The 26922-nt window shown below is 37.2% G+C and overlaps 2 protein-coding genes and 1 long non-coding RNA gene across 3 annotated transcripts; all 3 read right to left on the reverse strand.

Moving 5' to 3' along the window:
- Positions 1–1060: 1060 nt before the first annotated feature.
- On the reverse strand, positions 1061–13743 carry LOC128355554 (immunoglobulin-like and fibronectin type III domain-containing protein 1). Its single transcript, XM_053315846.1, has 16 exons — positions 13619–13743; positions 13346–13459; positions 13083–13251; positions 12547–12819; positions 8100–8224; positions 7787–7928; positions 7309–7602; positions 6909–7205; positions 6279–6458; positions 6018–6149; positions 5612–5920; positions 4079–4164; positions 3801–3993; positions 3402–3698; positions 2159–2485; positions 1061–2036 (listed from the first exon to the last, which is right to left on the reverse strand). The coding sequence occupies exons 1-16, from the start codon at positions 13670–13672 to the stop codon at positions 2032–2034; spliced, it is 2997 nt and encodes a 998-aa protein (XP_053171821.1). The 5' UTR covers positions 13673–13743; the 3' UTR covers positions 1061–2031.
- Positions 13744–14725: 982 nt separating this feature from the next.
- On the reverse strand, positions 14726–16437 carry LOC128355325 (immunoglobulin-like and fibronectin type III domain-containing protein 1). The gene is made up of 5 exons (XM_053315571.1): positions 16392–16437; positions 15526–15645; positions 15202–15344; positions 14999–15098; positions 14726–14745 (listed from the first exon to the last, which is right to left on the reverse strand). Exons 1-5 carry the CDS (start codon positions 16435–16437, stop codon positions 14726–14728), a joined length of 429 nt encoding a protein of 142 aa, XP_053171546.1.
- Positions 16438–20340: 3903 nt separating this feature from the next.
- Positions 20341–26612, reverse strand: LOC128355555 (uncharacterized). Its single transcript, XR_008321136.1, has 3 exons — positions 26128–26612; positions 21327–21412; positions 20341–20377 (listed from the first exon to the last, which is right to left on the reverse strand). It is a non-coding gene; the product is annotated as an uncharacterized LOC128355555 (long non-coding RNA).
- Positions 26613–26922: the final 310 nt, after the last annotated feature.

Below are 26922 nucleotides of genomic sequence, written 5' to 3' on the forward strand. Positions count from 1 at the left end.
AAATTCTATAGGTTCTTGAAAAGGGGACACCAGAGGAAATGCAGCTGTGAAGTTTTCTAATCCCTCCCTCAAAACTCAAATTTCAGCTGTAGTACAGTAGCAGGGTGCTTTTGGCTGCTCTTATTAAAAAGGGGAGTCTCATGGGAAGTGGCATAGTAATAACATGGCTGAACTGCCTTGGAATTAGCTTTAACTTTACGAGTAGGTGGTCTGATCATCATCTCAACACTTAACAGTCAAGAGGTAAGCATCAATTCAATTTTGACTTTTTTAAGCTCCTTGCAATAGTTTGGTCTGCATGTTTAGAAATATCAGGGTTAATGAATCATGATCTCAGATTGCTGCAAGCCTATCCCAAAAAAATGACAAATGTACAAATGCTCTTATTTACGCTGACACTGTTCTGGACAAATCGGACAGAAAAAGAAACAAAAAAAAGCTAAACCTCATTCTGATATTAATGAGCCACAATTATTGTTGCTATCACTTTAAACTGAAAGAGAGGGAAAGAAGTTAAACAGTAGTATTTATTTTGGCATTCATTTAGCATAAGAAGCACTTCGGTTTAAACATGAGAAGTGTCACCCTGCACTTCTCACTCACGTTGAAGCCCAGGGTGCAACTGTTGACCCGCTCATCTTCAGTGACTCTAAACTTGGACTAATGTCTGACCCCACAAAAAATATGCTCAGAGAGGTAATACAAGAAGACTGGACATAAATTATTCACATAAACCTTCATGGATGTGAACAAGTGGTATGAATTTTGATACTTGCTTGCTATGTTGAGGCTTGACCAATGCGTTACAATTTATGTCACAGCCTGTATTCATGGATTTATATGCAAGTATTTTTTGTTGAATGCACTTTCTGTTAAATATGCACTCTAGCTGTTTTTCAAAGTGACATGCACATCAAATCAAAAATCACATCATAATGGGTGTAGGAAATATTTATTTACACCAAACCCACACACAATTTCATAAGAATGACATACTAGAACAAACTATCATGTCAGAATTTTATGTCAGTATGTCTTATTTTGTGTGTCTTTTTTGCATTCCATAATTGAAGGAAAATCATGATTTCAACAAGTCTCTAAACACATTAACAGAAACCTGACACCTAAAAATAAATTGAAAGATACCAGAACAGACACACAAGTAACGTATTAAAGGAAAAAATAGTACAAGTCTGAATGTTTCACCCCAATACTGAGGGGGTTATGCTGTGGGGGGCATTTTGCTGGCATGGTTTGGGTCCACTTGTCACTGCAAATCAATACAAAGTTGTTCTGGGTGATCAGAGTGAATGAGATACTGTACTATGATTAAACAGCTCTATCCTGATAGGAGTGGTCTCTTCCAGGATGAAAATGCCCCCATCCATATGGCACAAGAGATTTTCGACCATCATCAAAACACTAAATGAGGGAATATTGTGCAAAATAGATGTCATCAGTGGTGGCCCAACACTGTACTAAAACACTTGATGTTGTTTTTTCCTTTAATCTGTCACCTATCTGTACTGTCATAAGCTTTAAATAAAACACATTTTCTTTAAATTGTACTTTAAAAACCAATAAAACACAACTACACAGTTCTCAGTTCTGTATTTAAATATTTGCGCTGTTGTTATAGTTACATAAGGTGAATATTTGCTGTTTCTGATCTAGATGTAAAACATGCAAAATTCCACAGTATAATTATTTCAAGCTTCTTTGTTAAAATTAGGATTGCACATAGAATCAAACAAAACATGTTGTGGCTTCTATTTCACTAACATATGTTTGCCTAAGACCTTATTCTGACTACTACCTTGAATAAATACCGTTATTTGTAGGAATTTGTTGAACTCAAACAGAAAACAACTTAAAAGGAAAGTGTCACAAGCAATATTTTTAATACTACATTGTGCATTTATCTGGGCTGTCTCAACTCTAAAGATACAGTATGCATTATCTGTAAACTGAAATTGAAACTTAATTTATGTCAGGGTTTTAGAACAAGTCGGCCATCTTCATGGGGTTTATTTAATCTGGAAAAAGAAAAAGAAGGGCAGTGATTAGTTTCAGTTGCCAAGATTAACACTGTATAACATGTATAGCAATGGAAAACATAGTGACAGTGCCTTCAAATAACAATCTGGTAAAGATTTACCTCTGACACTGAGTTTAGTGGAGCACTCTGCCCTCCCCATAGGGCTTTCTGCAACAACTGTGTACTCCCCCATGTCTTTAGGTCCAACCCTTAATATAAGCATAGAGCAGACTCCACAGGTGTTGGAGATGAGATAGTTGGTGTTGGTATTCAGACTGATATTGTTGCGGAGCCATGTCACATGAGGTGTTGGATCTCCTTTTATAGCACAGCTCATGTAGCATTCATACCCTTGAGGAGCAGCATGCATTTTCAATGGGACAATGAACTTGGGAGGACACTGCAGATCACAGGTCTTTCTTTCAGGCATGGTCAAAGTGAATTTTTCTGGAAAAAAAGTGGATATACATTGCAACAAATTAGTTAGTATTAATACTGAAGTATTAATACTGAATTGTATTTTTCTAACAGGAGAGAATGTGCGGTGATGATGGTGCTGTAGGTATGATTGGAATTTAAAGGTGCAGTACTTTTAGTTCCTGTGCATGTACTAAAATTGTTTGCCGATGATCAGGCAGAGCAATGCAGAAATAATACTTATTTTCTGTTCCTGATGTAAAATGTGCCGACCAAATTGTAAGGATAAGCCATAAAAAAGACATCTGAACAATACTTAATTTTGTGTGGTGGTTGGATCAAATTCAATGGAAAGTTTTAGTTTTTCACAAAACCCAGAATTCACTGGCTGTGTGTTGCCAGACTATTGTTGTTTGTCTCCTTTGTCTCTCTTTGTTGCAAGAAACATTTAGAAAAATAAATGTGTTTTTAAGCATGAAAGGATTGTAACTGCTTCTATGTGCCATTTTTTACAAAAAGAAAAAAAGGACTTAACTTTCAAAAAAGTCCTGTGGGCTGCCATAGACAGGCATTGCACAAAAGATAAAGGCAAAAAAGCATACGGAACTGATATTGTGGGTGTGTTGGCACAGTACATGTTACAGCAATGGCATGGTGCATCTATAGCCCCGTAGCATCGGTCTTTTCAACTATAGTAAAGTGGTTAAAGTAAAAGCACTGGTATAATATTTGAACATTCTCATGAAATATGCATGAGGGAATAAAGGACACAGTCAAATTAACTTGTTTGTAGCCTTAGTGCTTTTGTGGAGGGAATATTTGGTTAATGTGTGTGTATGTACTATGTTACCATAAGCTTGCCTCAAATACAGATACTAGTTTGTTGTAGATGAACCTGGAAAACACAAGTTTCAACTTCAAATTTCAAATGAAAATATTAGCATACCTTTTTTGCTTGTAATCAGCCACTTTGGTGATTCAGAGGGATTGGAGGAGCCCATGTCATTCTTTGCATAGACACGGAACTGATATTCTCTGTCCGGCATGATGTTGCAGGCTGTGAATTTATTGTTGAAGATGCGATCTGCAATTGTGTGCCATGATCTCTTGTTTGAATCGCGCTTAGTCACCATGTAGTGCAGCCTGTCATCACGTTTCTCATCTGGAGATGGGGTCCAAGAAATGGTCACTGTGCCAGGCACATTTTCATCAACCTCCACTGGACCTGGTGGCTTCGGCTCATCTAGAGTAAATATACAGAAAACGTTTTTCCTTTTTTTTTTTTTACTGAAAATGGCCTAGGAGTCAATTAATTTTTACAATGAAGCAGTTTTGCCAGACTCACCTGTGACTCTAATTTCAATGCTGAATGTTTCTTGACCAACAACGTTCTTAACAATGATAGTATAGATTCCAGAGTCTGAGCGCTCAGAAGAAGCAATCAGAAGCTGAGATGTGGCCTCTGCATTGCTGACTGTCACCTTTTTAGACACTGGCACTCCATCTTTCAACCAGGTGACGTCTGGCCATGGAGAGGCCTATAGAGAATATATAATTATAATCTCCAGACAGATTTTTCAGAGGGCTATTTATTCAACGTGTTGTTAATAAGTGTAGTTTTACCTCAAAATTAATGTTGAATCGTGCAGAATTTCCTGCCCTCACCACCATGAAACTCTTGATTTTGTTATCTGTGAATCGTGGTCTCACTAGATGAAGAGCATGTGTGAAAGTTAGTGTTCGTCATTTATTTAAATGTTAACAATTGCTCCAGCAATTTCTAGTGCAGTATACATTACCATATTACAAATACTGCACTAACCATAACCCTAAACCTTCATTCATCATTTGGTTCCTGATTCAAATGTCCCAAATAGGAAGCCCCACTACCTATGTAATAATAAAATAATAATAATACAGTATCTAAATAAGAATCAGCACACAATTGATTGGTTAATATGAATATTTTTGTCTGTTGAAAAACCTGATGTCTATATGCAATTGCATTTTCAATTTGGGCCATGTGACCTTTAATTTCAATTAAACGAGATGATTAAAACTGAATGAAAAATCTAGCACATTTTTCACTCTTATATGAGATTTAGATGCAGGATGCAGTTCTACTGATTGTGTAAACTTGGCATTGAGTTGGTGAAAAGTCTAAAACTTAAATAATCTCTTCAGGTTGAATGAAGTCAGTATTTTTCCATGTAGTCATGGTTTCCTTTCAACCTTTGAGAAGTTGAGTCAGTTGAGTCATATACCAGTTCGAGAGAGGTCTAGCTGCAGACCTCCAGCGTGGGGCCGCTTCCGGTGCAGGCTCCACTCTCAGGCCACCTCTAGTGTCAGGCCCAGAAATAACAAACTTGAAAATCTGATTGGCCTCTATCTTCTAAAGATCTTCTGGTGTAAAGTATATCATAGAAGACTTGGGTGGAATCATTTAATTCAATAGATACAATAAGGCATTTACCTTAAATAAATATTATACATGAGATGTTAAGGCTCTGAAAAAATGAACATTGTCTTAACATGTTGATTGATGTTTTCATGTAACTACTGTTCTTCAGAAGGACAGGTTGACAGTGTAAGCAGATGCATCAGCATCTTTTGTCATGGAATATGTTTCCATGATAGATAGATAGATAGATAGATAGATGCCTAAACGTGCATTGAAGGAACTAATGGTTTGGCGTTACGATGTTGATTAATTAATTGTGAATCAGCGACAGAGCCACTTTCTACGCCAGTGTTTATGCAATTTTATTGTGAAATTTCTTGCGTGCACTTGGAGTTTATACCCCATTTTGAAAGTTGATATAGACCTAATAGTTAATGTTGCTGACTGGCGTAATCACGTCAGATGCTACAAATAAAGGATAGACAACATCAAAAGTGTTCTACATTTAAGAAACTAATGATTTTCATGTTACGATGTTGATTGATTAAATATAAATCCACAACACCAAGTTTCTTGTGCGCACTTCCTGTCCCAACCGGCCTGACACTGGAGGTGGCCCTGAGAGTGGAGCCTGTACCGGATGTGGCCCCACACTGGAGGTCTGCAGCTAGACTCTCTTGACCAGTTCAGTATTTTGTAATACACAGTATTATACAGTTGTTTGACAGAAGCAACTTTGAAGTGAATTTTCCTACCAGGAGGAGGCATAGCGAGGATGTAATTGTCCAGCTCCTGCGGCTCTCCATCTCCTCCATCATTGACAGCAATGACTCTCACCCAGTACATGGCCATGGACTTCATGCCTTTTACAGTATAGAAATTCAAGGTTACTAGACTTGTATTGCAGCGTTCCCACTCTGTGCTTTCCGCAGGCCTGATCTCCACAAAATATCCCTTGGCTTCATCCTCAACCCCCTCAATGTCCTTGGGTTTGGTCCAAGCCAGGGACAGGGTTGTGTAGGTGGAATCTGTCACTTTAAGGTCTATGACTTTACCAGGAGGCTCTGTAAGACATGATTCAAATTCAGTGTTGCAATTTTTGGGTTGTATGAAATATTAGTATGATAAAATAATGATAAATATTTCTAAATGGCCACCTACTTTTAGGGTCTCTGGCAAACACAAACTCAGATGGTGCACTGTATTCACCCGCTCCAGAGTTATTGATGGCTGACACACGAAATTCGTACTCAATGCCCTCAATCACATCTTTAACACCAAATCCTTTGTGTCCTGTACAGGGAAAGAACATGCTGAATATTACACATCATACATATGCGATACAGGAGTGACAGCAACAAATCATCATGACAACCTGTCATAAAATGATCAAACAGAAATAATGTATGCAAAAAGAATAACCTTTGATCATCTCAGTATGTGGATTGACTTGGCCCCACAGATTGCTGCCCTTCTTGCGTTTTTCAAGGTTGTATCCCAGAATATTGGTTCCTCCAGTGTTTGAAGGAGGACTCCAGGAGAGGTTGATGCAGTCCTTGAAGGCACTGACAATCTTTGGTGCTGATGGAGGTCCAGGGTATGCTGTACACACGAAAGATTGGGATCTGTGATCAGTGCTTTGTCTAAAAGGGATTACAAATGTTTTTTTTGTAAACTGTGAGGTAATTGATGGTGATGTTGGATTAATGAATCCTTGGTTACATAGTGACTACTATAATATTTTGACAAAAGCGCTCAGAGCTTTTTTCTCTGTACTTTACTATGTACTGCTCCTTTTTTTGTTCTAAGGATTACACATAATTTGACTCAAAAAATAGTTATTTAAGAGAGGACAAAAGCCAGCATTAGTTTTTGTGGTATTGAGTCCTGTCTCATAACCATTCTTGTTTCGTGGAACAGTTAATACTTTGACAAAGGAGAAATACAAAAAATAAATTAATTTCACTGTGAAATTTACCTTTTTAAAATGCTGGTGTGACCACACTTTTGTTAAACAATGGTATATTTAAGATAATATTGGCTTGAATTTACCTTTTGTTCCAGCTTGAATGTCTTCTGTTTCCATCAGCTCGCTGATGCCCATTTCAGTCTCTGCTCTTATACGGTAGCAGTACCTCCTGCCATGGTCTACATCTGTGTCCTTGTATTTGGCATCAGGACCAATTGGCCCCAACTTCTTCCAGGTATTGCGGCCAACTTGATTTCTTTCAAGGATGTAGTTGTCGATCTTGCAGCCACCGCAATCTTTTGGGGTTCTCCACTTGAAATCAATTTGAGAAGCGGAAGCTTCGACAATCTCCAGAGGTCCCATTGGAGGAGTGGGTTTATCTGTCCAACAACGGAGTGGCATATGGAATATTAGTACCTAAAGTGTGAAACATTTTCGGTACGTCAAAATAAGTGTTTGTAACTTTTAGTTTCCAATACGCACCCAGTACAATAAGCTGGCTGAAGGCCTCAATAGTGCCAAACTCATTTTTGAGTTTTATCTTGACTTCACCACTGTCCTTGCGCTGCAGCTTCATTAGATGCAGACGGGTGTAACCCTCGGAGTTCTCTATCTTGATATTTGATTCTTCTGATAGCTCTTCACCGTCAAGGTACCACTGAACTTTTATAGGATCCTTTCCAACAAAAGGTAATTTGAAGGAAGCTTTGTGTCCTTTCTTCACGGTTACTGGAGTTTTAAATATTTCCAGTTCTTCAGGATCAAATCTGGGTGGATCTAAAAGGATTGTTAAAACATGCATACAGATACTTGAAGCAGCTTCATGCTATCTGTATTTATTTTAGATACATGTTTGAGTAAGTTCTTTTAAAAATATATCTTCGTTATGGCCATGGCCTATTGCCTTTCTCTAATAAATGATACAAGGAAGGGATTTTTGGACAGATTTTTTTGTTTTTACCTTCAACAATAATCAAGGACTCTGTCTTCCGTCCATCTGCTTCAAATTTATATTTTCCAGAATGGTCCTCTGTGACTTTGTTAATTCTCAGCCTGTGGAAAGTTCCGTCTTTTGTAATGGTTATATCGTCAGATGCTTGAATCTGAAATATACATTACAAACATTTAAACCAACACATCAGTATAACTAAACAAATATAAATAAAGTGTCACCTGAAACATATTAATACATGACCAATTTCCATTGGGCTATATTAGTGCAATAAAATCCAAGAATATGCTACATAATTATCACATTTAAACGTAGGGATTACCTCACTTCCATCTTTGTACCATTTTCCCTCACAGTCTTCTCTGCTCACTTTACATTCCAGCTCTGCTGCTTCTCCAATAATGGCTTTGCAGTCAGATAGCCCAGCATGAAAGTGAACTCCTGGGTCTGAGGATTCATCAACCAGTAAGTTAGTGAATGCAAAGATTCTGTGGTGTACATCTGCATACAAAGCTGCTTTAAGGTTTTGTACTTAATCATCTACAATTACAATGGATTAATTTGTCTGTGTATAGGTGAATGCATGGTCCATACACTTGTATGTGATTCAAGTGTGTATACACTTACCTTGCAGTCAAACAATACGAAATAGCATTTCATTTGTGCTTTTCTGTTGACATCATGTATTTTATTTCAGTTGATCATAAGATACATGTTAATAAGCAGTTTTGATATCAGAAAATATAACATTTGAAGAGAGTATGTAATTCAGATTTGTAAGAAGAGCAATTTCGAATTTGAAATTTGAATCTTGATGATGTTTTCTTGGTTAATGTGCAGCTTGATTGTCTGGTTTGGGAAAGGTCTTCTCCAACTTCAGAGTTTGCAGAGTTGAAATCTTGATGCAGCTCATAAGAAAGTAATCATCAAGGCATTTGTTTGCCTCTCTTCATTAGTCATGAAAGAACTATTGAACCCTTAAAAAATACCCTTGAAATACTGACTGTTCCTTCGTCAGTGGAAGAAATGAACTTTGAAGAATGTCTTTTTGAAGTGAAAATCCTCAATGTGAAGGAATTGTTTTATAGCATGGTCATCCTCCAGTGTCTTCAAGGTTGTCTTCAATCTTCAAATTATGCAAGAGTGTGACTGCACACAAGTGTTGCAGTTGTCATCTCAAGAAATCAATTGGCTCTGCAATTGCTCATTTGAATAATTAACCTCAATGCACCGACTCATCCTGATTTAACATTTAAAAAGCCAGCAAGATTGTTAATACAGATGCACACAGAGCACATACGCATTTAAACATTACTTACACACACATACAGTGCATACACTCACAATACATTTGAGGCAGAAATGGACATGTACATATTGAACAATGAATTGCCTAATAGCATCTGTCCTGCAAGGCATAGAAATAAAATGATTTAACTGATGCTGATCTATTGTTTACAAAACATGAGGCTTATCTATATTTACATTAATTTTACTACTATAGCAACTGGAGGAGTAATTATGCTGTTTGCTATAGGCAAAAACCATTAGTGCATCAAATTTAATTAGCATTTTCTATAGGCACTCAAGGTTAAATCCACTCGTGTTGAACTCTGCGATCATTCTAAAAGGCCATTTAACCAATTAGAGATCAAATGTAGCATTCTTACCAGAGGTCACACACTTCTGATGTTAACCCTCAAACCACTGGAAAAGTCATCTGATCATCAAATGACTTTGGTCAGTGACAGTGCTTCACATGCAGCAGTTAATGCAGCGCCCGTAATCTTACCACTAACTGTTTCCACGATCAATGGGCCTTGTCGTGCCCGGCCTGAGCGCTTGCCAGCTGCTGCTGCTGGCTCATCGCCGTCTGCACCCTCACCATTTTCAGCAGATTCATCACTGCCTGCTGGCCCGGTGCCATTTTCACCTCTGGTGCCCCTTTCACCTCTGGTGCCCTTTTCACCTCTGGTTCCCTTTTCACCTCTGGTTCCCTTTTCACCTCTGGTGCCACCTTCACCCCTGGTGCCACTTTCACCTCTGGTGCCACTGGCTTTTCTGTTTTTTTCTTTTCAGTTTTAGGGGATATCATCGTAATTACCATCAATCCAATGTTTCTCATTTGCTGTTGGATATGCCTTACAAATAACATTAATGAAAACAGTAACAATAACAATTAAAATGTCAACATGGAGCATAAAAACAAACAGCAGTAACAACAGAGAAAACAAACACTAACTTCAATGAAGAAGAGGAGAGGGGTTGGAAAAGGTGATTTTCAACTGGCTATTCAAGAATGTTCATATTGGCGTCATTGTGAAGTCACTTGATTGACTCAAGGAATGATTGTGGCAAAAAGGAAAAACAGAAAGGTGGATTGTTTTTCTTTTTGCAGTTAAGACTATTTGTCTAATAAGTATCACTTTTACCACAAAGACAAAGTAGACAAACAAAGTGATGCTGCTTCATTCTAATTAATGTGGCGTTCAGCAAAACTCAGTCATGACCTGGCACTTCCCGCTGTTCATAACTTAAAGACTTCTGCCGTTATTCACCTTTTCCACTTTTTACCCTCCACGTAACAATCTTGTACATGAATAACAGCATATAAAACAACATAAGGACAAACATTTCTACAAACATAAAAGCACATGTAGCACGCACAAAACACAAATATAGATCATATCTATATTTTTTTTTCCAAGTACAGGATTACATATGGGAGAAGACAGATTTGAGCATAGCATATTTATTATGCTATGCTGCTTATTGTTTCTCAGGAGAGGTGCAAAAACAAACGTAAGATGATTATGTTTTACTTATTAGTCTTGGCTAAATTAAGATTAATTTAGCAGATAATTATTTGATATTAACTTATTTTTAAATAAGTTAATAGCCACCCAGGGTTTTAAATTGCTTTTGTACTAAAAACCATGTCAGCAATTAAATTTCCTGGGACTCATGAACACTGTACATTAAAAACTCTACTTTTTAATGTAGGCTCTTCCACTGCAAGGGTTTTCAAGAATTAATAAACATAATACTTAACCCATGCTAAAGCCTTACACATCCTGGATAAAGCAAGTTCCGTCACTGATGCTTGACAGGACCTTCCTGACGATAAGATTTATCCGGGTAAGGCAGAGCACGTTAGAGTCTTGTAAAGTGTCGGTGTTATAAACGTTAAGTGTTAATGCAACTGTATCTAAGTTAGGAAGTGTTTAGAATTTCCAAAAGTCATTTTCATTTCCAAATGACTTTATAGATCAGTAGATCTTCTACAACATGCAACCTTTGATATCTCTTACCAACAGCAGCTTCTTCACTCGCCACAATTTTCTTTTTGGCACGTTTTCCTTTTTTCCCAGATTTTTCACCTTCTTGATTTTCAGTTTCCTCATCACTATAATCTCCTATTAGTAATAATAAATAGCATCTTTATGAAAATGTGTTACGCATACCCAAATCCAATACATTACTATCATAATAAGAATGTTGACCTAATAAAGACTTTCCTCTGACTAACATTAATATGAAATACTTACTGAAAACTTTCAGCTGTCTACTCTTTGGAAAAATTCTGTTCTAAATTCTTTATGAAAGCATTTTTTCTTTTTCTTTGATTGAAGATTTTTTTAAAGATTCACTTTTAAGATAATTCTGAAAGATTGTTGAAAAGACAAACAGCAAAACCATAATAAGAATCAAGAGAATTGTTAAATGTAAACATAAGAAGTGAATGTGATGAAAAGAGCAGACTAATATCAAAACAGACAAAGATATAAAGAGAATACAAAACCCTTTTACTGCTACATTTGATGATATGTAATAAAGATAATACAATTTCCAAATTTGGAAGCATTTTTTGCTGTTAAGTCTATCAGCATACACAACAGTGAGAACTGATTTCTTACCTATCACTGTATCTGGAACAAGTGGACCATCCCTCACACGTTTTTTGCGTTTCCCTCCTTCTCCATCTTCCTCATATTCATCATCGTCTTCACCTGTTCCAGCTCCGGCTCCAGCTGCACCTCCTTCACCACCTGCACCTGCACCGGCACCGGCACCACCAGCACCAGCAGTTCCATCAACTCCAACACCACCACCAACTCCAGCTCCACCAGCACCAGCAGCATCACCAACACCAGCGGCACCGCCAGCACCACCAGCACCACCAGCACCAGCGGCACCAGCACCAGCGGCACCACCAGCACCAGCGGCACCACCAGCACCGGCACCACCAGCACCACCTGCACCGGCAGCACCAGCACCACCTGCACCGGCAGCACCAGCACCGGCAGCACCACCAGCACCAGCACCAGCAGCAGCAGCAGCAGCAGCAGCATCTGCAGCAGCTTTCCTGGCAGCTTTCTCCTTGGCAGCTGCAGCCCTAGCAGCAGCTTTGGCTTCAGCGGCTGCCTTTTTAGCTGCTTCTGCGTCAGCCCAGGCCTGTGCGTCTGCAACGTCCTTATCTGACTGAGCCTGCTTGGCAAGTGCCATTTTCTCTTCCATTTCTTTCAAATACCTTTCCTGCTGTTCCTTAGCTATTCTCATAAGATCTTCATCATCACCACCTCCAGCCACAGTGGTTTTGCGAGCCGCCTTCTTTCCTTTGTTAGCAGGATTTTTGTCAACTACGAAAAAACATATATCACATGTATTGATACATTTTAGCTGAAAGTTACATTCAGAATTTAAAATTTGAATCAATGTCAAGGGAAGGCATCCATTAGATAATCTGCTTGAGATCATTATTTTCTCACCTTCAACCACAAGCCAGGCATTGCAAGATTTGATTCCTGCCACCGCCGCATAGATACCAGCATCCAAAGGCATACAGTCACGTACGATCAACTTGTGGATAAGTTTATCTTCAGAACAAGAGATTACATGTTTTTCACCATTTGTCAATGGAGCATTTTTGCCAAGCCATTTGATCTCATCCATGGGTGAAGTCAGGACACACTGAAAGAGGGCGTCCTCTCGCTCTGTTGCCTTAACCTCTCGTATTTTGACAGCAAAGTCAACTTCAGGCACTGCAGGATTACAAAGACACAAAATAGACTTTTAATATTTCAATATGTTCCCTTTGTTTTCTGAACTGCTTATTTTGCACTTAATTACAAATAAAGTTAACAAAAACAAGATAAAAAAAGTTAGTTTTGTACACTTTTCATCAGGCTCGGTAGATTTTTACTTTTAGTGTGGTCTGATTGTATTATTGTGTGTCAGTTAATCATTGAAAAGTAACTTTATGTATTTGATTATAATCTAATTGATCACATACTTGAAGACTTACCTTTAAATTCTGAGGAGAATACATTGACGCCCTCAACATCCACTGAGTACAGTCCAGCATCATCTTTGCCTAGTTTTTTAATTGTAAATACAAATTTCTTGCCAACTTGTTTCAAACAGTGTTTTATCCCGTCAGACTCTTCTTTCGAGAATTGAATCATGACGCCATCCTGCAGTGTTTAGGGAAACGTTGTCATTGTGATAATCGATCATTTTTTTTAAAAATCAGCAAGACAAAACTGAACATGAGACTCAGCACCTCACCTTGTACACAAAGATTTTGCTGGTTGGATCCTTGAGGTCCATGTCCAGCTCAATTGTTGCACAGTCATTGTCCTTCACATCAATATGTTTCAGCGTGTTGATGTGTGACACAAACTACATTTAAAAAAAAAAAAAAAAAATAGTTCAAATGAATGAGTCTGCACATATATAAAGACTTCAAACACAAACACAAAACAAAACAGATCTGCATAAAGAGATGTTTTGCCAGAGAGTCTCCTTACATAATGAAAGCTTAATTTAAAGGCCATTTACCGCCGCAAGCTCCTCCTCTCTCTCTCTCTTCATTTCGTTAAGTTTCTTCAGCATGCCACGGAAGTCTTTGATACCGTACTCAGCACAGATGCGCTCATAGTCTTTCTTGTCAGCACTAAGGAGAATCTCCCAGACCTTTTCATCGTCCAGCATTGGCTTTTGCTCACGTGATCCATCAGCATTACTGTAGAGTAAAAAATCATTTTCCACTGAAACAATTAATCTCATACTGTCATTGAAAAATCTCTCTTTGAATCACTGTTTATTTTAACAGCACATAGCCAAGTTTCGTTTTTTTTACTCACCGTTTTTTAAGTTTTTTTCTGATTTCTGATACATCTGAGGAAGCACAACCAGAAATATGAGTTTGTCACTGAATATTAATGTCACGTTTGTCTTGTACAAAGGTGTTTAAAAGGAGCAGCTTCCATTTACCTTAATTGAAAGTGTGTTATCATATAATACATTTATCAAAGCTGTGTTTAATAGGTAAAAGAACAGACATGAGACAATCATATGTAGTTTACACCCTATAAATCATTTCATGCTCAAATAACATTTTTCCCTCACACACATTATCTGAACTATCAAACAAAGCTCAGGCCAGAACAAGCTGTAATGACTGACATTTGGATCGTTCTAATATCTGCTGCACCTTTCATATTCTTTGAAAAAAAGGATCAAACCAACAACCATCCATGTTGGTGAACCAAAGCATGCTATGTTTAACTTATGCAGACTACATTTTGAACGCTGCTGTTCAGTTTTTCATTAATGTGTCAAGCATCGGTGCACATTGATAGTGTGCTAATGTGACAGATGAATCATGACAGGCAGATTTTTTATAAAATAATTCAAATTAAATAATAAGATGTCATGTTATTATGAAAATGTATGGGCTAGGTTGTAACGCAGAGAAATGGAGCCGCTGTATCATTCCTATTATTATTATTATTATTATTAGCTTAAATATGATCTATTCAACCTTGTACACAGCAGTTCGTTCAATTCGCTAAAAGTGTCTTATAAAAAATGGATAATTGTGCTTTTAATTGCATTGCTAATTTGTTTATTAATGGGTGCTTTTTGTTTCTCACAGGAGCAGAGCTAGTTTCTGATTATGTTGACTGCAGGTAAAATAAATATACAGGTTACCACACCAAAAACACTGAGGGTCAAAATATATTTGGAGTCTCACCTTCCACTTCTGTCTTTTTTTCAAGTTCCTTCTTTTTAGAGAATCCAACTATAAAAAAAATATAGTAAACTTAATTAACATAATCAATAAAAATATGCCAAATTCACACAATGTATATATATAATGCACCTTATGTACCACACTTGAGAGAAATAATGATTCAAAGAGTGCTACGGTCTTACCTGCAATAACGTTTAAGACAACAGTGCAAACGGCCCTTCCAAATTCATTTGCTGCAAAACACTTGTAGGTGTCACCATCCTCCGGAGTCACCTTTGGAAACTAATGAGATGTAATGGCATTTTTATTATAACTGAAAGCAGTTAGATTCTTAGGATTTTATATTTATACATGTATACATTTTACCTGCTGCTGCAAAGCTTACCTCAAGGGTATTCTCTTTACCTGCAGGGTCATACTTTTGTTCGCACACACCAGGTTTAAAATTCATTTCTCCATTTGCTCTGCTCCATGTGACAGTAGGTGTTGGTTCGCCCACAATTCTGGCTTTAAAAACTGCTAATTTACCTGAAAAAACAGAAAAACAGATTATATTTTGCTATATTTTTGGTAACTCTTCAGACACAGACCACATTTTCTCACTAATGAAATGTTCTCTTTTTAGAAGGTAGAAGACAATTAAAATGTATTATAACAAATTGTGATAATCAATATCCTGAAGTCTTTCTCTGGTTTTCTTCTTCCTTACCCTCTTGTATAGTCAGAGCAATTGGTTTGCGGGTGAAATCTGGAGTTGTCTTTCCCTCTGGTAGTTCCTCCACATATTGCGTAATCATAACACCAGGCACTTTCGACTTTATCTTGATGCCTATTGGAATAAAAAATATGAACAATTAGACAAGCGTAATGTACAGTGGGAACCAGTTAAAAATACGTTCATTCATTCATAGTATACAGTAGAGTATATTATTGATATTGTGAGGAGACACCTCTGTAATCCAGTAAACAGAAGTGTTGTATATTTGAAGAAAACATACATTTTTAAGAAAAGTTTACCAAGACTCTTAAGTGGGTGATAGATAGATAGTACAAATCTAAAACCCAGACAAGTCACCTGGTAAACATTTGTCAGTGTAAACTTCACACATAGTCACATACTGTACAAATGTGTCAAGTGTTTATCTGAAGGAGGTGCTGAGATGAAAATGCCACAATATTGACTAAATAAAATGACCACGTAATGGTGGATGCAATCAACTCATTGGCATATATATTTATATATGTATATATGAATGTGTGTGTTTTATATTAGCTTAATCCTAAAAAAATAATTAAAAAAATACTATATAATAAAAAATTAAATACTATACTTAAAGATAATCATCATCATCAATCATTCTCCAGAAAGGATCACAGTAGCAACTGCAACATTTCTGAACCTAATTATGACTCTCTTGCAACTCAACCTTACCGTAAAATAGTATCACATTAGGATTATTTGACCCGCCCAAATGTTCTCCATTGCTATTTTGTAATAACAGAATGCTAGTACATTATTTATTCTCCGCCTTCTCTTCATTTCCGGTTTGTTGGCTGGCGTCTGACACTACACACCCACAACAGGGAGAACATTGAGACCTCCATCTGGATTAATAGCCATCAATAGGCCAAGAGTAGGGTCAAAAACCTTAAACCTTTTCATAGAGAGAAATGTTATGAATGCAATGAGCATAGGAACAAATACTGGCTATATTATACATTAACACAATTGTAGTGGTAACTTTGTTAAAGAGGATCTAACCAAATGTTCTCTAATAACATACTTCGAAACTCACGGACCTGCTGATATTAGTAGTGAGTGTTTAATCCTAATTGTATAATCATGCATCCAAAAGTGATTGTATAATGCTTTATGTAAGTCAAAAACCCTGAAAGCTAACAGTGTTATGATAAAATTCTTGCCATAAACATGAATGTTTATGTCGTGTTGAAAACGTGAGTTAATATTTAAATGGTATATTTCTTCAGGTCTAAACTGGCCTAACTGTATCCAGCTTGTCATATACTGTACATAGATATGACAAGGCAATTTGCTAGTAATAAACTATACTGCAAAAAGTCTGTAGCATTGCATGGTCATGAAATTATATATGATTTATATAAACTCCTATATTCATGTGCTGATAGTTCTGTACATGATGTTGTTTCTTAGCACAGTTCAGTCTAAACATTTTAGTGTTTAAAACATGGGAAAATGGACAAAAATGTCACGACAAAAATGTCACGACAAAAATGTCACGTTTAGAGGAAAAAATAGCAAGGAATCAATAATGATCTTCTCTCAACAGTTTATAGAGAGCCGCAGGGTCCAAGTAATATAGGTCCAACTTACTGTCGCTTATGTTTGGAGTTATTTATGTGTTTGTCTCTCTAGCAAAGTGTAAAAGTCCGACTAACCCACAGTAATCTCGAGGGGGGCATCACTGAATGCTGATCACAGGGGTTCAGCTGGTCCAGGGATCCCTGGTCTTTAATTATTTTCACTTGGTGTGAAAGACCTGCAATAGGCAAAATAAACTATAGATTATATAGTTTGAGTAAGGGGAAATGAGCAGGTTTCCCCAGCAGTATTTTGCAGTCCAAAGCACAGTGAAGGTAGGTTGCTTGTGGCAGGTGTTACTGATTTGTATATACTGTATGTAGCAGAGCACTGGATATCATTACATCAGTCTTGCAGCTGTTAGCAAGCTGAACGTTCATGTCGTTTAATTATGAGGGTGACGTGAACATCAATATGTTGGAAATATTGATCAGCCTATTATTATAAACCAGCAAATAAATGAATATTTAAGCCAGGCATTGATTTTATGGATCAGTCATAACACATAAAATCATGAAGTGTAGTTGGCATGACTTTGGTTCCAAAAGATTCAGAATGATCCTGCCATTCCTGAGCAGGATTAACATGGTTTATGTAAGATAAACACTGCTGAAATGTACATCTTTTATATATATGGCATAGAAGATCTACATTTGTGATCATCACAAGACTCTTTACTTTATCTTAGTTTTCAAGAGATCTTGAGGGCTGTCAGATGGATGAGAATATACATTAGTTGCTATCCTTAAAAAAAACAAAAAACTTTTATTATTCGGTCCCCATCTGAAATGTGTGCCTGAAAATAACTCTAATAACTATCATATATTTCATACAGTTTCACTGCTTGTTCTGTTGGAGTATCATCTAAAGTAAAGCTGTTGTGGAAGACTAATATAATGCCCCTGCTTTATTTTACTTTTCCTTTCCAAAAATTACCTTTCTTTGAATTTGCATTATATTGAAATGATTCATCCCTTATGACTGAATTTTACTTTTGTGATTGAATTCAATCAGAAATGAAAGCAGCAGATAGAAAGTTTTATGGTATTCTCCAATCCTTACCCTTGTTTGCACCCTTACTTTTCCCAGTGTTGATCATACAGCTACACATAGTTCAAACAAACTTATAGAATATTTAATAATTAAGCACTTTATACATCCTGCACTTGCATGTGGCACTCTCCTCTCTAACTTGCTCTGTTCTCATCTTTTAAAAATGTATTTTTGGCTTTTAAATGTGTTTTTTTTTAACTTCACGCATTTTATGCCCTATAAAGCACTTTGAAATGCCTTTGTGTATGAAAGGTGCTTCATAAACACGCCTAGCTTCCCAAATAAATGAATGATAAAGAATATATTCAGAGCGCTTTTCACAGCCTGCTGACTCTCCAACATGTACCCGCTGTTGTTGTTCTATGATGTCGTGTTTATCTTCATTGTTGCAGCTTTAGTCGACACTGTTGGCTGTTTGGACTTTGCAGTTCTTTGTTGCTCAGCCGTACAATATGTAGCTGAAAAGTATGTGCAATAACTAATACAGAACCATTTGTTTTTATTTACTTATGTCCCAGCGTGATCTGGTCTAAATTGCACTTTACTACATCAGTCATAGAGCATAAATCATGAGATTTATCACATGGTAAACCCACAAGGTTGTTTTTGGCTGAACTGCAACAGCAAGACCAGCTCTATTAACACAAATGTGATGAAGCCAGCCAAATGCTGCCATTTCATACGTGGTCCAGTCATATACTAGGTTTTGACCTAGTCTTGTTTGGAACTGGTTGGCTTCCACTGCCAATTTCCCCTTTTGAACTTCATGGCCAAGTGAAAAGGGAAAGAGAAGTGGTATCTATGATTATATTGAACATATCTGATACCTCAAAGCATTGTGGTGTACTTGTGGTACCAAAATTCCTTCAGAGTACTTGCCAAAGGAGTACTAGTAATCAAAAGGTACTGTAGCGGGAGTTGGGTCAGACCTAACACAACAACTCCCAGAGGTCACGGGTGTCATTTGGGATTCCTTCAGGCTTTTGTCGACACCTAAAAGTTCTGTGTTAATGTGACAGCACATGGTTTTCTTAGACCTTCTTTGAACTGCTGGGATCATAAAAATTAAAATGTTCTATCTGTGACAGTGCTGGTCGTCACAGTGAACTCAAGGGGAGTATGTGGGTCAGGCATGAAGAGGCCATAAATCTCAAGGGAATATAGAAAGAGTAACTCAATCTCAGTTTGCCTTGGTGTTCTTCATGTAAAACTCCAGCCTCACATAGGTGACCATTGGTAATACTTACTGATAATAAGCACATGTTGTGCTCTGTTTGTTGGTTTACACCAACATTGACATGTTAGTTATGTTTAGCTTAGTTTAGATGAGATTTAGAGCGGGCAGCTGGGAGGCTGGACAGTTCATTTAGATTTTAGGATTGATCATGCCCATGGATATGTCCCTGTAGAGCTCTCTAAGTTCACTTATTTAGACTGAACTGTGCCAACATACCATACAGGACTAATCACCATGTGTATGTGAGTTAAAAAAGTGGCATTTTTCCTTTAAATTGCAAGATACAGTAGACAATCAACCGCAGTGTCCTCAAGCAACAGCCTTTAGCTAGTAGTCCATCGGAGGTTGGTTGAAAGGTCACAATGAAATGCAGGTGTTGTGACGCTGAAAGTTGAATCATCCACTTTGGATGACACCTTTCAATGAGTGATGAAGACCACATCATACATGCAAGTCATCCAACATGGAGTCATGCACTTACATAAGGGTGAATCGTTTGTGAAATTTGATATCTTTCTCGCTCGCATACCTTTGTCGTCTGGGTGAACTCCCTCAGAACCGTCGACTAAACACGCAACGTGACAGCAGGAGAGGGAACAGGACAGGTAAATACAAATCCTGACAAAAGCACCATGGCAGGTTGGAACTTTGACAGGATTAAGGACACAGAATACACAAACACCACACTAAACAGTACTGTATAACCCAAGAATGGGAAGCACAAACACAGATACCACTTGAGGAACAACATATTCAGAGACCGTAGACACATCACACAACGAATAATGGTTAGTCATGAACAAAAATACTATACAATATGTTAGCAGTATCGTGCAGCATGTAAATGCTTGTGCTGCTTATTAGACTTAACTTCAAGTTCACTCTGGTAGTTGCTGGAGGTTGACATCTCAGGATGATTCCTGTTCAGTGCTTGAGAGAAATTATGTGCAATTACTTTGGGAAACAGCAATTTGTAGGAAATTAAATTTCACATAAGGCTTCATTCTGTCTTCTATCAAACAAGGACCCCATTTCATTTTCAATTTTCTCTTTAAATGTAGCAACTGCTGGCTGCTAGCGACTTTCATTGATCTTCCATGATGGTACTGTTGATCATTCTCATTATGATTATCGGCATGTCAGTATAGCTCTTCAGATGTACTCACGCAAATTCTTTTTTCTTGATGTTTTTTGTCATGAGAGATTTTTTTCTTCTACAGTGTTTACATCTTATCTTCTGGCAACTGTGACCATTTATTTGACTGACGTCTTCTTAATCATATCCTTGGGGGGTAGCAGTTGATGAATGATATGGTCAATTCCACATTTTAAAAGCTGTTGGTTCTTCTTTTCAGTTAGCCGAAAAAAAACATCTTCCATTGAAAAACATCTTCCATGCCCTTGCCAGCAAAAAAAAATCCTTGTTGCTGTCGAGTTTTCTTGACATCATGGAGGATATACTGTGCAGGGATTTGAAAAACCATGAATATTATTTGACTGCTTCCACTTGACAAAAGCAATAGCTGTGGTGCTTATCTTCATTTTCTTGACAGAAATGGTCAGCTCTCAGCATAATACATCATTATTCAGATGCCTTGAGTATTCCGCATTTTCAAAAAAGATGCATATTGTAGACCAGCCTTAGGGGATCTTTGACGTTCCAAGCTTTCCCAGGTGTTTTCTTGTCTTGAGGTTTGGCGTTTCTTGAATACAATGTAACATTACATTTAATTTAGTACATAGATTAGTTGTACAAGTGAAATGGATCCTGCTCATCATCATTGCTCGGATAAGAGGGAATATAGGTGCAGACAGCTGCAGTACAAACACCTTGACTGACCTAACCGGAAAGGACGGGTGTCCATCACTCTGCACTTACCCGTCTGCCCAGAGGCAGATTGATCGGTCACCTTTGACCTCTTCCACATCTTGATATCCTCTTGAGCTCAGCTGATTCAGAAGGCTCTGTAGAAAAAGGAGATAACAGAGGAAATCTTTAGCACAGTGTACATGCATGGCTTAAAGGGAAAGCCTGAAATTGACTGACGTTCTCTTCAGAGCCTGAAGTGTCAGACATTTTTGGAACTTTGGGATTGGTTTATGCTTTTAGTTGCTCATTCTGTTTTTGAAAATGTAAGCAGATGCCACTCAACTATTGCCACATATTTATTTAAAACTTGTGGGGGAAATTCAGCCGCTTCAAACTGCTCTGATGTTATTTCTTATTTGATATTTCCTTCCACACTGTATTTCTCCACTAGTGCAGTTTCTCTGACCAGTCAGTAAGAGGCAGCAACTGGTGTCATTTAGAGTAACTGTAACCAGCCTTACCATTGGGACATGAATGCCTGTCTTAGAAGGCATGTGTTAATTAACTTAGGAACTTGTTAAAGCTTTAAATAAACAGGGTTAGGAGTTAGGCTTAGTTTTAAAATATTGTACAGACTGCTAATGTTAAAGCCCTGTCCCTACTCTGTCCCTGATGATATTAGTTAAAAGACAGGTTCACAGTTTTTCATGTTAGTCCTAAAACAACTGTTATGTGCCCAAATATATATTGGCACATATTCTTCTTACTGTAATCATTCTTTCTGTTTATATTGGCCATTAAAAGATTCCTTCATAATACACTTTCATTACAAGTAATGGGGAATAAATTCCACAGTCCTCCTTCCATGCAAAACAGAAATTTAAAAGTTAAATTTGAGCTGATATGCAGTCTCAGGCATCCAATTAAATATATATCTTTCAACATTACAGTCTTTTTTACTACCAAAGTTCCTTTTCCTTTTACTGGCATCCACTGGGGCTGAACGGGAAAACACTTGGGTCTATTGAGACACAAAGAGGGACTTTTTTACTAAAAAGTATAACTGTGGAATATATTCACTTTTTCTGACTAACTGTATTATTTTTAGCTAAACTTTTAAATACATTTTTTGTTCTGTGGATTGGACTGTGAATTTTGTCCCATCACTTCCACTGAAGAAACATTTGGAGGGGATTTTATGATTACCACATGTAAGTAGATGTAAGATAATATGTTATATTAACATTCCATTGCTAAAATTAAATAAAATATATACTATATTACCTATATACCACTATATTACATATATCATGTGACTGTGAAGCATTTATAGCCACAAGCTTTATGTGGTTTGAATTTTCATTGACGATGCCACAAGTGTGTTAAAAAAACATCATGTGACACTCATGGGGATCACAACTGTCTCATGTGACACTTTTTAAGTGGTATATAAATCATAACTCTTATATGTTTTGAAAGGTCACATGCATTAGTTTATGCCAATACTATTTTTTGTTCTTGTAAAATTTGACCTCAGGTTAGGTCAGGTCTTAACCTTCTCATTGGATGGGGGCTTAAAGTAGGTGTGGTTATTTATGGGCAATTAATATTATTGTCATTATTACTTTGTAGGTGAACATGGATTTTCAGAAAATATAGTTGACATGAAGAGGTGAGTCCTACTTGAGTTCTGTGTTTGGTTCTTTGGTGTTTATTTGAATGACCTAACATGATGTTTTTTCACTTATTTTGCAAATGTCTTCTTTTATTTTTCCACCAACTGCCTTAAAATATTTTCTTATTATTCATCATTATTATATTTTTGTGAATGAGTTAGGATTTTCTGATTACTATTACACTCTTGGGTGGTTTCATATCCTGTCATATCTTTACAAACTTAATAATGCAAAGAACAGCCATAACCATAATAGTTGCTTTTGTGGATGCTATAGTCACTATTGATTGCATTAGAGCTGCAGTGGCAGGTTTAGTCACACAGAAAATGAATTAACTATTTTGAGAATTGATCAATAGTTTTGAGTCATTTTTTAAGATAAACTAAAATTACTTCTTAATATGAATATTTTCTGGTTTCTTTAGTCTTGTAAATATGTTTGGGTTGTGAACTGTGACAAATAAGAGGTTTCAAAACGTGAGTGATCAACAATTTTCACAATTTCTTGACATTTTATAGACCAAATGACTACTGAGCAAATATTAAAATAATCGTTAGTTTTAAGGTTTTAAGGTGTTTCTCCATGATGTTAAATATTTGTGATTAAATGAGTAACCATGAAAGTTTGAAGTTCAGAAAAAAACATTGTGATTGTTTATTTATTAAGTCTCAAATACTCAATAGTGTTAATCTGTTATCATGTAAGATCTCATAGAAAGATGACTGAGAGAATAGGTTTTCAGGTCTTTTAGACAATGTACAATTGTCTAAAAGTTGAAATATCTATGAGTCTGACATTTTTTGACTTGCGCCACAGTCTTACTTAATACCATCGCTTTAATATTTACGTGAAAATTGAAATATTTACAGTACGTCCTGATGTCCCAATGCAAATAGAACTTGCCCTCTTGAAAAATAAGCGTTTTATTTTTAGTTGTACACATGCTCCAACAAATGTTCAGAGAGGTTCTGGGCTTCATCAGTGATCTTGGTTCTTGATGGGTCTCGAAAATGAATAACACAACACATATGGTAAAAGCAAAACAGCCTGCAACAGGAGACATCTTGGCAGTAGGCCCTTTGCATTAAAGGAAACCCACTCCTCTTCCCTCCCACTGAATAGTTTCACCATTTTAGCTCATTACATTTATAGTTTAATGTTTGGCTGAGGCTCTCATCTCTTTTAATCAATTCTGCCTTAGGTGGGAGGAGACATTGTAGCCAAAACAGCTGTCAATACACCCTGAAATCCTGTGCCAGTCACTATTCTTGAGATCTCAAAGATTTAGGCTGTAAGCTGTATTACAGTCAACAGTGTTTGTGCTTGAGAAATAAGAGCTATGCTTAAAAACATCATTACATATAACTGGTATGTAGGCTGTCTGGCTGTTACTGCAGGAAACATAATAAGTCACCAATCACATTTCTGAAATGCTGGAAAGAAAATATATCCAGCATTTCACTGTCAGTCAAGTTGAGTTTGTACTGATACAGTACCTGCTGTCACATGATTTCCCTGTGCGCTTTACTGATGATTTCATGTTTATATATATACACCTCACACTGGAATGTTCTGTACACAGAGTCCTGAAGGAAAAAATAGCATTGATGTAAATATGATGTTTTCTTTATGTAATGACAATATATAAATTGAATAGATTTTTTTATGGCAGTTATTTGCCCCCATTGTGTTTTCAAAGTTTGTTGCATTATTAATTGTGCTTCAATCATCACTGACTGCACCAGAATTATCATTACAGCCAGTGATATGGTAAGTCCTTAACCATCCGTGCATGAGTAAACTCTGATGTTTGCATGGGTACAACACTGCCCTCTTTGACATTACCTAAAAAAAAAGTTGACATCTTCTCATATTGACATCATGAAATAACAGTCTTCGGAAGATGCCTGTCAAGTTCTTTAAAGTTTGTGGCAACCACACTTGAAGATGTTGCATGGCAGACAAAGCATTTACGCCCTAATGTCTCAGTAGTATGTCACACGTCTCAGTGATTCTGCCACCCACCGCAGATGACTGCACCACTGACCAAATACTCTTGAAATGGAATCTGGTAGCTTCTCAAATGTCGCTCACTGCATTTCTCCGCACGTCACTGGCTGAGTGAAGGCAGAAAGTGGCCTCAGCTGTGTAACTCACACAAAACTGGACCTGATGACAAGGTCTTTTGGTGTCAAATGAGCACTAATGGTGCAATTTGAACTTCCCCAGTGGATTTCCTAATTTGTTTGATTGCTGCAGGAGAGCTGACACGTTGATGCTTACATGCTGTACAACACAAATGCTTGACCTATAGCATGTCATGTGCTGCAAACTGTCTTTATAATCTTTTACTGTTGTGTTATCTCACAAATTGTTTCCTTACAGATCTGTGAAGTGTAACCGCACGCTGACCATAATAGCTCATAACAGATCAAGACATGGTTGCATGTGCATAATTTGAGACAGAATTATGAGAGGAGGGGAAACTACAGTGCGAACAGTATCAGCCGCATTCTTCTGCAAGTCTTTTTAATGTGAAAAAAATATCCTATTTTCTGCTAAAATACAACCCACTTCCTCCATACAGCTCTCTGAATCTCAGTCTACGTATTGATTTTCTAAAGTTAGTCATCAGCCAACAACCTCACGGCTTTGACCTCACTGCTATGATTCAACCTCCCAGATTTAAAACCATGAAATTCAAACTGAGAAGCCTGCATGCCTTCCTAAAGTGATTTCATGCACCACCACCAAACCTGTGTGTAACTAAATCCTGCATAATGTTTAACCAATATCTACATTATTAATATGGCAACATATTCTGTAACTTGAGTAACTGACATTAGATAGCACATAACACACTTACATTAACTGTCTGCCACTTTATTACTCTTTAAGCAATAAAGTATTATATTACACATGTTTGTACAATTAACTGCATCTCCTCACAAAATGCTGACGTTCTTTCTGATGCAAATAATGACACTACACATTTTAATTATCCTGATTATGTTCACAGGGGCTGATTTACATAAAATACTACACTGACTGTACTCTGCTCAGTGCATTTTCTTATCCAGCCTTTGTTCACAGGGGCTGATTTACACAAAATGCTGATTTACTACATCGACTGTAATCCCTTTCTTCTCTCTGCTCAGAACATTTTCTCATCCATTGTTTTGAGGACCACCTACCTGCTCACAGTCCTCAGTGCTTTCAGCTCTGTTCCCTTTGAGGCAGCAGTCTGGTCACACTGTGCCTTCTCCCAATTTTTTCAATGTAATAGATCCTTCCAGCAGCGTTCAAGTCTGTGCTTGATGCTCCTCTACTGCCTAGACCCAGCGACTGCCAAAAGCTGTTTAAGCTTTTTAGTATTTGTGGTCACTCCAAAGACATTGGAGGTTGAGTGGGCGGTGAAACAGAGGGGGGACCATGAGGGTGGGTCAAAGAGCAGGTTAAATACCTCTCAAAGAATCATTTGTCTCCATAAAACCCACAAATGATGATCAAATGTGATTGCTCAGTAACATGAATTCTAAATATATCTTTCAGTTCACGTGTTTTGGAGTAGATCGGGTATGCTACATGTGCAAGTGTGCTTTTAAATGTTAATGTGATCCTGTAACATTTAATGACCTGGTTTATAGATTGTTTTTTGGTTGTTGTTTTTTTATTAAAATAAAGGAAGCAAAACTCTGAGTAGAACCAAACTTTTGTTTGTTTACATTATTAAAGGATGTTCATTATGAATACATGACGTGCAGCATGTACAGTAAGACAGTAGACATGTGATTAACAAAGTCAGGACACAGTTTTATTACAGACCACATAATTGAAATTAAATCTGAAAAAAAGGAAAGTGCATTAACATCAAACACACAAAAAAAGTCTGGTGGATAGTTTTATTAAAATCAATGTTATTCTGTGTGGTGAGATTATGCTTCAGTGCATTTGTACATCCAAAAACAGATTTTCAACATTATGCTCAG

This window comes from Scomber japonicus, chromosome 3 (assembly GCF_027409825.1).
Source record: "Scomber japonicus isolate fScoJap1 chromosome 3, fScoJap1.pri, whole genome shotgun sequence".
NCBI lineage: Eukaryota > Metazoa > Chordata > Actinopteri > Scombriformes > Scombridae > Scomber > Scomber japonicus.